The sequence below is a fragment of the Poecilia reticulata genome, linkage group LG16 (assembly GCF_000633615.1).
Source record: "Poecilia reticulata strain Guanapo linkage group LG16, Guppy_female_1.0+MT, whole genome shotgun sequence".
Lineage (NCBI taxonomy): Eukaryota > Metazoa > Chordata > Actinopteri > Cyprinodontiformes > Poeciliidae > Poecilia > Poecilia reticulata.
The window spans coordinates 13118858-13131462 of record NC_024346.1 but is presented as its reverse complement, the minus strand read 5'-3'; the positions used below and the strand labels follow the sequence as shown (position 1 = coordinate 13131462).

General features: G+C 40.2%; 1 protein-coding gene across 2 annotated transcripts in view; it reads right to left on the bottom strand.

Moving 5' to 3' along the window:
- The window catches only part of si:ch73-22o12.1 (nectin-2), a 118132-nt gene that overhangs the window by 64242 nt on the left and 41285 nt on the right, over window positions 1-12605 (bottom strand). For both annotated transcript variants that reach the window (XM_008431331.2, XM_008431330.2), the window contains exons 2-6: window positions 11271-11380; window positions 8138-8387; window positions 3412-3705; window positions 3071-3188; window positions 1731-1879 (exon numbers count right to left, since the gene is read on the bottom strand). In XM_008431331.2, coding sequence (XP_008429553.1) covers window positions 1731-1879; window positions 3071-3188; window positions 3412-3705; window positions 8138-8387; window positions 11271-11380 — 921 coding nt within the window. The remainder of the gene's footprint in view (window positions 1-1730; window positions 1880-3070; window positions 3189-3411; window positions 3706-8137; window positions 8388-11270; window positions 11381-12605) is intronic.

Below are 12605 nucleotides of genomic sequence, written 5' to 3'. Positions count from 1 at the left end.
AGGGATCGGACAAAAAGATTTAACATTTTAACCAAACCATTTTTAAGAAGCGACCAAATGTATTTTATCATCTTTTTGCCTCCAGTCGCAAACGGCTCTAGAAGTACAACCTATCCGTCATCAGAAGGACTTCTGCACTCCGAGCACTTCAATTGCATTTCTAAAGACTAAAAATAGTAGCATTGAATCAGACACAACCAGAGAATCTCTTAACGTTTTCACTGAATAGAGAAAAAAGGAATGTTCACACTGCAAACCTAAAAATCTTACATTTTTATCACTTGCAAACAAACAGAAGTTAGAAACATTACCACAGATCAACTAGTTAACATTTTTTCAGTGACAATTGCAAAATTGATATTCATCAAAATCCATTATTTCAAAATAGAATATTTTTTGAAGAGCTTAAATTTAAGGATATTCTTTAAACATCTCTTCTCACTCAAAAAAAGGACTTTTTTGTGTCTTTTTTGTCAATAGAGTCGTTAGGATAAGAACTACAATTTTTTTTTTGAAAAATCAAATGTGATTTAGAATAAGACAAAGAAAATGTAATAAGTTTGTGAAAAAACTTCAGTTTTCTCAAAAATACCCCTACTCTTGTGTTTTTGTGAACCTAAAATCCTGCATCAACTTGTGAGACGGATGCATCATTAACACATAGCAGGTTTCATACCAGCTTATAAAATCTACATCTATTCAAATCAAATACACCACTCACAGTTGTAGTCTGAAGTGTGATTATTGCTCATTTCCTTTGCTTTGGGTCCTCCATTTACATTAATGCATGTAAGTGCTTCTGAGGAGTCATAAAGTGCAAAAATGGCTTCAGGCTAAAGAGGCCTCAGTTGAAAAAAACAAAACAGAAAAAAACAACAGATCAAAAAAATGGAGGCCAAATGAAAAGAAAATGCAAAATTGCCTCTAGATGCACAAAAAAAAAAACAAACACAGGGGACCTTGAACACTATTGCAGCATAAAAAGTATCAACGGCATGCAAAGAGACGTGGAAAAAGTGGCACGCACTCCTAACAGAAAGCAGAAAAGGAGAGGCATGATGTTGAAGGAAAGAATCCAAACGGATGCACACACTGACTCAGCATTTACATCCCTTCAGACACACACACCAAGGACAGAGCAGCTGGACCCACTAACCTTACACTAAACACCCAAGATCGACCTCAGCACAGAGGAAATGTGTGTGTGGGTGTCTGCAGTGTTTATGTGGCATGTGAGGAAAACAAGGTGTATCCCTGGGGAAGCAATAAGAGCATAAAACACGGGGAAACGTGTGGCTCGTGTGATGAAAGAGCAGTTGGTTCCAGCTCATCAGTTTTCAGGATATAAATATTTTCATACACAAGCCTGAGGTAAGTTTACGTAATGAATGAACAGCCAGCAGTGCATTTCGCTTTCACTCTGCTGGAATTCTCAAAGCTTTATTGATGCGTTAAATATGTACAATTCATCAGCATGTATGGACATTTGCAACTCGTGCAAATTACACCAAGCACTGCTTTTAATCTATTTAGAGCAGCAGATGAGTGGATTTGTGATGCCAATTCATTACGTAGCAGGGAAGTGCATGAAAAGGACACTTCAATTAATCATTTCCAGTGACGAATGCACACATGTGGCGCTCACATTTTGAATCAAACTCAAAAGATGTATGCACTGATTGTAAGAGTTAAACTAAAGTGCAGCTTGCTCAAGTCAGGATGCAGCTCACCTCTGACGTTGATCGTGATCTGTTCCCTGGTGGTCCCGATGCTGTTCTTGACCTCGCACACGAAGGTGGTGTTGACAGAATTGTCCACTTTCAACACCTTGAGCTCATTTTCTTTGGGATCCACGGTATCTGGCATCTGTCCTGTCATTCTGTGGGGAATCGAGCAAATCAGCGTAGGAAAGAAAAGGAAAAAGCAGTGAGGAGAGGCAGAAATGGAAATTTATATATGAGCAGAATGTGTTGCATTGTTCAGTCCCAGTAAATTCCACTAATCTTGACTGGCAGAAAATAACCAGTGTCCAGCTCTCCTAAAAATTAAATCCACTATTCAATATGGGGAAGAAGAAATCACATTTAGAATTATAATGACTATAGTTTTCCCCAGCTCCAATATTGTTGATAACTGGAGATGAACCAACCAGAATTTTGTGAATCTTTCACCAACCAGTCAACTTGGCTCAGTTTCTTTAAAGAACTACAACGTATAAAACAGGAAGGAAAAGAAAACCAATCTTAAATGCCGTCATTCTTCATTCATAGCATCAGCAGGAGTGGCGTAAAAGCACACATGGGAGACAACATCACTTTAAAACAGTTTTTGTTCCATGTCAAGAGGTTGAAAGCGAAAGAGGATTAAAAAAAACAGCAACTATGTTGTGGTTCATTCAACCTTCCTGTTATCTGCTTTAAGTTTCACTCTCTCTCTCTCTCCTTTGCAGCATAAAAGAACCAAACACACACGTCTCGACTTGTTTACTTTTAAACTGCGCTTTTCTAGCTTAATTTTTATACGCCTTACTGACACCAAAATAGCAAACATAAAGCTTATTTACCCAGTATCACCATCTGACCAGAGTCTGTGTGGTTATCACAAGCTGGCAGGCCGTACAAAAGGTTCCACTGATCAGGAAAAGACCAGATTTTAAAGCTCATAAGGCTGAAAATAATTTGATTCAGGTCAACAGTTGAACTGATTATCCATTTCTATGTGAAATAATTGATCGTCTGACTTTTATAGTAAGACAGTTATTAAAAATTAAATATCCAAGCTTAAAATGTCCAGATTTATTTCCTATATATTATTTCAGTAGTTCCTACAGCTTTACAAACGGCCACTAATTAAGGAAAACAAGAGTCATTGTGCTGCGTTTGTGGAAGAATTCAAATCCTATTATGAGAAATATCTCAATCATTTCACCGTTTTTCAGCCTCAATAATAAAAATTATGATTACAGTTGTACAACGCCTGCAGACTGAAGAGTAAACTACAGGAAGGAAAGGAAACCTTTAAACGGCAGAAAGACAAAACGATAAAGCCTCCAGAATGACCCAATACTCACGTTGTCCACTGCACAGAGTGAGGAACGGGGTTTGCGTGAGCCTTGCAGAGGAGCCCCACGTTCGTACGGCCCAAGTACCAATTGTTGTCATATCCGTCAATTTCAACCACAGGGGGGTCTGGCGCAGGACGAGTGAATGACAGGAGGGAAATTGGGGAAGGAAGGGAAATAAGTTTAATTATACACTGTGAGGTTTGAAATGTTCAAAGCCTATCACATTAGTGTGAGCGCCAGGGGAAATCATGAGAGCAGGGGCTCTGTGTGTGTGTGTGTGTGTGTGTGTGTGTGTGTGTGTGTGTGTGTGTGTGTGTGTGTGTGTGTGTGTGGGGAGGTGGCCTTACACCGAATGGCTAGCTTCAGTGGGATGCTCTCGTCTTTGAGCTGGGTCCTGTGGTTCACCAGACACGTCAGGTCCTTCGCGTTGTCCGAGGGCGTCGGCGCCAGGCGGTACTCGCTCGTCACTGTCACCGTGTTGTCGGCGCCCGTCTTAGACGTTTCTGTCCAGTTGCCTTTGGCTGTGGTCACCCATCGGATCTTTGCCGCCGGGCGGCCATCTTTGGACTCGCAGCGGGCCACCACAACCGGCTGAGTGCCGGCCACCTCCGCTACGGTGGCGGCGGAGTTCACGGGCTTGGCTGGTGGACGGGTCGAGGAAAAGATGCAAAGGGAGGCGGAACAAAGAAAGAGGATTAATGGATGTACTGAGAGATAAACAGAAAATAAGATGGCTGAGGGAAATGATAATGTGAGCAATTATCTTTTACTGATAAACAATTTAAGTCAGTCTGGCTGACAAATGCAAACATCCTCTGCCCTCCCAACCCCAATCAAACCCTCTCTGTCCAGTTAATCTTTTTTCTTTCTCCCTCTCCTGAGATTTCATTGACAAACAATTACAGGCAAGCCTGCGAAACTCGCAGATCCTGCCTCATTTCTTCATCCACTTCCTCTCTATAGCCCATCTTCACCCGACGCCGATAAGCCGCGTCCCCGACTGGCCCGCTGCATTTCCATACACCGTTTCTAAATGACGACATGATGTCAGTCATTTCACCCTCCGCGCCGCCTCCCTTCTCATTTGCCCTCTCTGATAGCTTTGCGGGATCAGAGGAGAGCAGGAAGACAGGAACTGACAGCAGGCATGACAAGCAGCCAGATCAATACGCCGCCTGAGGGGAAGCACAGAGGATCGGCGAGTTGGAGAGGCGAGGGGCCGCCGAGCCGCCGGGTGCTGAGCCTCGCCTGTCTTACATTAAGAAGAATAAAACTGGTGCCCCTTATAAAAGCAATAAGGCTCTGATGCTAAATCCTTTCAAACTCTATGTTTGAATTAAACAGCAGCACAAGATGCCTTGCATTTGTCCCCTAGGTAAGTATTTTCTAACCATAGCCAGATGGGTGACCACATTGCACAAAAAAATAATATATATATATAAAAAAAATTATAAATGCTTCACTTTCCCTTGGCTCAGATTCAGCAAGTCTGGAAAACTGAAAATGGCTGAACAGTTTTGGCAAGAAAAGTGAAATAAACTAAGGACAGCTGGCCAACTTCTTCTAGATTTTACCCTCACTAATCAATGTGTTGATGGTGTGTGAAAGTTGTAAAAACTCAAACTAAAAACCTGTGAAGTGGCACAGATCATCTTTGATCTGGGTTACATTGCACAGAACAATATCTTCATTCACTGACTATTAAATAAAAATAAAAGATTCAGGCAACAGATTTATAGGTTCAAATTTAAGTAGGATGAAGTTTATACATTTTTTACTTGAGTTTTTAAGTTTACAAATAACTTATAGGAATAGTACGTGTTTACGTCACTTTGAATTACATTTTTAACGTAAAAAATAACAATAAATTTGTTCTATTACTGCATTACAATGGCAGATTTTTACCAACTGAGACTTTCAGCACAGGAATGGGCCAATATCTGATATAAAGGGGAAAAAAAGTTTTTAAAAAAATATTATATTCGCCACACTGCTCCAAAAACTTACGATTTTTTTATAAAATACCAAGGAAAATGCTGATTCATACTGCAATGGTTATTAAAACGGTCGTTCTCCGTTTAATTTTAAGGTCTATTTAACTTGTAATATTAGATGTATTAAGCAATTTAATCCTCCGTGGGCCCAAATGGTTCTTTTTATCTACTTTCTTCTGAATAGTCAACATTTTTGCCCACATTAATCCTAATGGTGCAAAAATTAAGGGTTTGGATCAAAGTTACAATCTCTCTTTTCATATTACAACTCTTAAACTCTGACAGTTCAAGAGTTGCACAAACACAGACCAAACACTCAAAAAATTTTTTGGATGAGCTTTAATTTAGCCATTGATTTACTCAATTGGTAAACATAGATTTTTTAAAGAGATTACAAAAAAATTAATAAAAAAACAGAAACCTCTGGATGTTTTGCACTGGGTACAAATTTCTCAGACTATCAACGATATTAAAAGTAGGATTTAGAGTTCAATTTGGATTAAAAAAAACTTTTCATTTATTTACTGCAAACTTGTGACTAACTTTTGCCAATTAACCCAATTTGTTGTTGCTGCACATTTTCAGATGCAGCTGCGATCTAACAGTTCCTACAAAGAGGCATCAGCCGCAGTGTGAGGCGTTGATCATCACCTTGTACAGCATAGCTGGATTAAAGCTGACACCATGAAAGCATGGAAACAGTGTTGCGGTTTCAAGCTTTTGGTTTCACTTTGAAACGTGTCAGCCTTATTTCACCGTAGAGTTTCAAAGAGAAAACGGCACCAGACAGGAAAAACAGCAGAGGTAAACATCAGACAATTTCCCAACTCTGTGTTGACATAGTTGGCTGATAAACTGGGAGCAGGCCCTGTTTATGTGCTGCAAATACCAGCTCGTATTCATTTAGACTAAACCGTCAGCAACACTTGTTGAGAACAGAGATTTACATTTAACTACTCTGGAGTAAAACTAGACTTTAAGTTCCTCCTGCTAACATCCAGTCACATCTTAAACTAAAATACCTTCTCATTTTAATATGCGATTCAAACTTGCAGCGAGATCCACGGGTGCGAAAATTAGTTTCTTCCATTCCTGGTTTTTGTTTGCGCGTTTGTCACACTTCAGTGTTTCAGAGCATTAGTCAAAATCAGCAAAAATAAAAACAAAAGTGAGTTTTTAAATGATGGTACAGTTCATTACTGAAGGAATAAAAAAAGCTACATGGCCAACCACTGTTACAAACTTAACAAGTGTGACAAACATGCAAAAAAAAAAAAAAGGATCTCAGGAAGGTGGGAAACACCAAGTGTGAAAAGCATTATATATTAAACTGATCATTATGAAAAATTCAGTCATTTAGTATAATCCTCAAAAAATAATTGAAGTTCGTATCCATCTGTCAACTGGATCAAATAACAAAATTTTGTGGTGTTTAACGTTTTTGCTGAGATGCACCAAAATAAAATAAAAAATCTCTGTGCACCTCCATCCAAGCATCACAACCTGCATCAATGCAAAGCAGCATGAAATCAGAAAGAAGTTCTGCTGAGGTCTAATGGAGGCCCGGGTTCCCAGTCTGCCTCGTTGGGTCTGGGTCATGTAATCAAGTCTGGTCTCTGATGGTCATTAACCCTATGTAGTAGCTGCTCGCCGTGCGGCGTACAAGCATGTGACGCATTAATAAGGCTTCGTAATAACAGACGGCATACCGAGTTTTCATTTCATCTCTGTTGGACAGCACGGACTTCAAACTTTATAAAAGTGGTGTTTTTATATTGGTTTTGTGGTTATTTACTTCAAAATAAAGCCAGAAATAATATCGATCATTTCCACCTTATTTTGTGGGGTCTAAATGTACCACATTTCGAAACAACCAATGAAAATGTGTTGATGGTCTGTTGCTAGGTAGAACGGAGACATGCGGAAAGAGACGAGGGGGGGGGATTTGGATACGGCAAGAGACTAGGGTGCAGCGATGCTGTGGATTTTACTAAGAGTGTTTTGATGGGTTTTTTAGACTATAAGTGTGTTAGTTAGAGTTTGTGGTGTGTGTAGGGTTAGTAGTAGTTTTGCTAGCTATCACTACATGGCTTCATAGCGAGCACTGACGCACAGAGAAGAGAGACTGGGATGGCCATTTAGACCTCGACTGCAAAGGGTTAATGCAGTTATTGGTAGTTTAGAAAGTCCTGCTGAAAAGCTGCCAGAAACAATCATGAGGTGGTTAAAATGCAGCTGCTTTCACTCTGGACAGGGAACATCAGCAGATGATGTTACTGTTCCTTTCTTCATCAGCAGAGAGAACGATTATGAGTCTTGATTTAGAACTGAAATGCAAAATGTAACTTTTATTCAAACATATCTAACAAACTAACCAGTAATTCAGTTGTTTTTGCTCTTAGCCCAGGTACGGCCCTCTACATGTCCTCTCTGGTTAAAGAATGGCCTTACAGAAGAACCAACAATCGTGTTTGTTGACTTGCAACTCTGAATCCAGCTGCAGTCCAAATCTTACAAATCTCTTTCAGATTTGAACAGGTTTTGCTTCACTGTCTTCTCACAGCTTCAGTTTTTCTTTGGAGTTGTGCAGATGTTTAAAACATTTTTTCCTTCCACTGAATTTTTCTTTCAACAAGTTTAGAGTTGGCAATCTGAACAGTGAGCTTCTTTAGTGACTTCCACTCCACAGTCTCTGTACAAACCATAACAACTTTCCTATATTGTCTAATGGAATATTCTAAATTTCACAAAGAAATTTATTGAAACTTTAGAAATTATTTCTGTGTGTAATAGAGCTACACAATTTGAGTTTGACTTTGCAAAATTGAACTAATGAAGTAACTGAACTTTGATTATGTTCAGTTTTATTGCGATGCCCCTAAAGAAATTCATAAATTGCTCATTTATTAGCCACATTGCTCAACAAAGTGTCGCCTACAGACTCAGACACAAGTGGCTCTCAGATCTATTATACTATTAAAATGAATTTCTTGCTCATCAGAACCTTTACAAAAACATTCACATTGAGAGTAATTGAATCCAAAATCATTAAAACCAGCAGATTATGACTGTGACCTACCCAACATGACCAGCTGAGTGATGCCCTGCTCGTTGCCGTCAGGATACGTCGCGTATTCGCAGACGTACCGACCCTCGTCCGTCATCCTGACGTCACTGATCTCGATGGAAGGGCTGGACAGCTCTGGCGGACTGGGTTTGAAGGTGACTCTGCCCTTCATCTGGGACTCAGGGTAGTTGGGGCCAAAGGTGGGGTGGAACACAGCTATGTTCATCCTCTCTCCATCCTTCGGCTCGTATATCCAGGTAACCTGCAAGGGAGCACGTTTGGGGTCAGCATAAAGCAGCAGAGAAGAACTGCAAACCTCATTTATCACGGCATCGATAAGAAACACTGGAGAGCCTTTGAAGGCGTCCAGATTTAAATGTAAACTACACGGAGCAACACATGCAGAATTACAATCAGGTGAGTGCAGCAGGTATGAATATGGATGGGAATATTTCCAGGAGCAAAACTCTCAGCTGCTCTCTGGGAAGCTCCTAAAGTTGTGCACTTCCATTTCATTTAAATGCAACCAAGAAGTGGTTTCCATTACCATATTCAATCCCCTGAAGCAAAATGAAGCTTAGTGTTGTTTATTTAGAGTAATAAAACATTAAGCTCAAATGTGATAAAAACCTATCGGCTGCCTTAGAATGATTTCTGCAAGCAATCGTTTGTTAGATTAAGGTTTAATTTGGCTAATTAAAAACAAAAACGGCACATGAAGCTGAACTGAAGATCCTTTGAGTTCAGTGAATTGTTCTTCTCCAGCTGCACAAAAACTTCAAAATTTTGTCAAAATGTAACTGAATCATTTATTATAGCGGTCAAACTGCTGCACAGTTTCAGTAGATTAAGTTCAAGACTTTAAAGCTGCAGTAGAAAACTTATACAAATATTTTTTTACATATTTGTTAAAACTGTTGCTTTATTGTGATAGTGTAGTACTAGACAGATAATATAAAAACAAAAGAAAAAAACAAGCTCATCTACCTTCTCCCTGTGCAGAAATACACCACCAGTCAAACAACCAATCAGAGACAGGAGGCGGGTGTTGGTGCTGTCAATGACGTTTATGTAGGCGATGCTCACGCCCTTCCTGTTGCTCTCTGCTGTGCTACAGTTCCTCCTTCACACACAGCAGAGTCTGTTTTCCTGGAAAACTGTTTTCCTGGAATGTTGGGTTGTTTCTTTGCATTAGCAGCTTAGCTAATGTTTCTTTGCATTAGCAGCTTAGCTAATGTTTCTTCGCATTAGCAGCTTAGCTAATGTTTCTTCGCTATTTACTAAGCTGCAGAAAACCGCCAATATTGAGCTTGTACATGCTGTGCAGGGTAGCATGTGAGCAGCACCAAGACCCTCCTCCTGGCTTTGATTGGTCGTTTGACTTGGTGGTGTATTAATGCAAATGGCAGATTTTTTCAAAGATCATCTGTCTTGTACAGTTAGCGACAGTTTTAAAAAATGTGTAAAGACATTTTTATTAAACGTTGCCTACTGCAGCATTCATCACAACACTGTTACGATATGGCAACTTAAAAACAAACTCAATTTAAACACAAGGCACTTCTAGAGTGAAATTTACAAACATTTGATTTAAAGGCCTCATCACTATGAACTACTTAACATTTTGTGTATTTCTGACCAAACAATAAGATTTTGGAAGTAGTAAAGAGTCAGCGCCTTGGTTTTGAAGAGCAATGAACAAATATGATAGGAGAAGGGAAGAAGTCAAAAACCAAACAAGAGGAAGATCTCAGCTGTTTCTACCACAGTATAATGAGTTTCTGCTAAAAACTAAGCAATGAGGTGAACTACAGCCAAGATACGCCATGAATTGTAATTAGACATGTTTCCATACTGTTCTCTGGACATGATTGGTTGAACGACTGTAAGAACCACAAAACAGTGAAGACTGAACCGACAGCTGAATGACGCGCCCACACCTGGTGACCCAGACTGGGAATTTGTGTCAATTGTTGCCATTTTGGTTGCTATGCAGGACAAAATGAGTGTTTGGCAGCTGTTTGAGAGAAATACATTTTCTTTGGTGTCGGTATGTTTGAACACCTCATTATTAGATTTTCATTGATCAATTTCACCGGTGCTTACCAATTTAAACAACACAGCTACCCAGAGCAGGAGTGGCATTTACAGCTATTTACAGCTGAGAGTGATTATTGTCCGTCATTGTTTATCATAATAGGACTGAATGAAGTGGTTGTAAACAAAAATACCGGATATCAACCATTGAATTTAACAGATCATCAATTTATATGACAGTATATTTTAACATTGCCAAAAAACTTGGGTGCATTATATTTTGTCTCATCTCCAACTAAAAACTAGCAAGCAAGCTTAACCTGTGCAACATCAGTTTTATCATTACACCGTTTTCCTGCTTCTTTTTTTTTTTAAATATACTTATCTCTTTCCAAACTCAACACTGTGGATTTGTGATCATTTTATCTGCTCCTCTTCATTTATATTTGTTTTGTATGTAATGTGTATCCCTAGACTGCAGCATCAGAGGAAAACTCACTCGGCATCAAGGGGTTTAATCGACAAAAACTCACATCAGAAATGATTGCTGCTGGTGCCACTCTCAAGAAAATAAGATACACAAACAAATGGTAAACGGACTCAATTTCTATAGCACTTTTCCAGTAATTTTGGCACCTCAAAGCACTATTAAATGTATACAATACATTTATACACCCCTATTGCAGCTCGGTGGGCAACTTGGGGTTGAATGTCTACATTGAGATTTGAAAGGAGGAACCTGGAATCAAACCTACAACCTTCAGATTACAAGACAACCACTCTACCCACTGAGCCACAGCTGCCATGTATAAATGTAATATGATACTTAATGAAATTCAAAACCTCAACATATTTAAGACTTCTTAAAAGCCCTAAATGGAAAATAAATAAATTGGAGCCTCATGAGATTTTAAGGCCCTGCAGAAACCCTGTTTTATTTCCAAGCAATTTCACCAAATTACTGAGCCACAAGGCAGCAATATGCTGTAATGTTTGGGTGAAGAAAGTCAAAAGTGTACGGCAGATATGAGCACATCAGTGAACACAGATAATCAAATCCAGATTGAGGAAAAAAAAGATAATTTCATTTTGGAAATGGGAGTCTGACCATTGTGAGCTGAATCCCCGTTGGGTCCGGGAAGGCGCAGCGTAGGTTGACCGTCTGGCCGGGATATGAAGCTAGTTCTGGTTCCACCTTCACCCGCTGACCCGATGTCCCTGCATGAAACAAAGAAGAGAGAGAAAAACATTAGCCACAGTCATTTCCTACGCCAGGGAAGGAAACGGAGAAAGGGAGCGCAGGAATCATGTCGGTAATAAGCCTGATGATAAATGGGGACTGTGTGGATCTGTCTGGTACAACAGAGGACAATATTAGTGAACCCAGGCAAGTAGGCCAAGAGGCTGGTATGTCTACATGACTGCTCATGTGGATGAAGTAGCTGAGAAAAAAAATTAAATAAAAAAATAGGGGGGCAAATGTGCAGCGGGAAAAAAAAAAAAAAAAAAAGGCAAAAACCAGTCTTCTTTTGAACATAGGTCATAAATCATCAGGATGGGATATGCCTCTCTATAGCCTGCCATTTGCTGTGCCGACACATTCCTGTGTAACAGCAGAGTCAAAATAAATATGCTTTTCTCAGTGTGAGAAATACAGAGCGGGAGAGTTTTAGTCCGGCAGTCTGCTCCTCTTTCTGTGTGTGCGCCTGTTTGTGTGTGCAGGTCTCTGTGAAAATGTAATTACTTGTGTAAATAAGCCCACATTAGTTTATGTCAGCAAGATGGCACCAGTTTTAAGAAAGAATGGATTACCTGCAGTTACACAACTTCAAAATGTCTGCAGCCGGTGCTGTGGAGCGATTGCGTGTTTGCCAACAAGCTGCAGATATGCAGCGCAATTAGCTGCAAGACCAGCTCTACCAGTTTGGGCCGTGTCAGAGCCGCTGCACTGAAACTAATGTGAAACGCACAGCTGAGTCGAAGCTGAACACGCATGAAACGTGGAGTCGACTAGATAAGGCCAGCGCTGTCTCTCATTTGACAAGCAATGAACAGCACATCTCTCCATCTCAGGGGAGATATGAAATATCAATACAGAGGAGGAGATGAGGGCAGAAGGAATGAAAGACTGAGTGGGAAAGTGGAGGAAAACAAGACTTTCCTAGAATAACATCAGCTCTCACAGCGCCAGCCCAATTTGCAACCACAAAACAACCCCCTTCTAGCCACAGAGAAACCTCTGGACAGCCGCTAACCAGCCGGTGGGAGCAGTGCTGATCCTTTTTGGGGTGAAACGCGGAACTTTTCTCCCCGTCTCCGGACACACAGAAACCGTGCAAGTCAACAACACCCTGCATATATGCGAGGAACCCCCAAGATATATTTTGCAATGCAATTTTTCAGATTTATCTACCTGAACTGGTCTAACAATACCTGGGTCAAC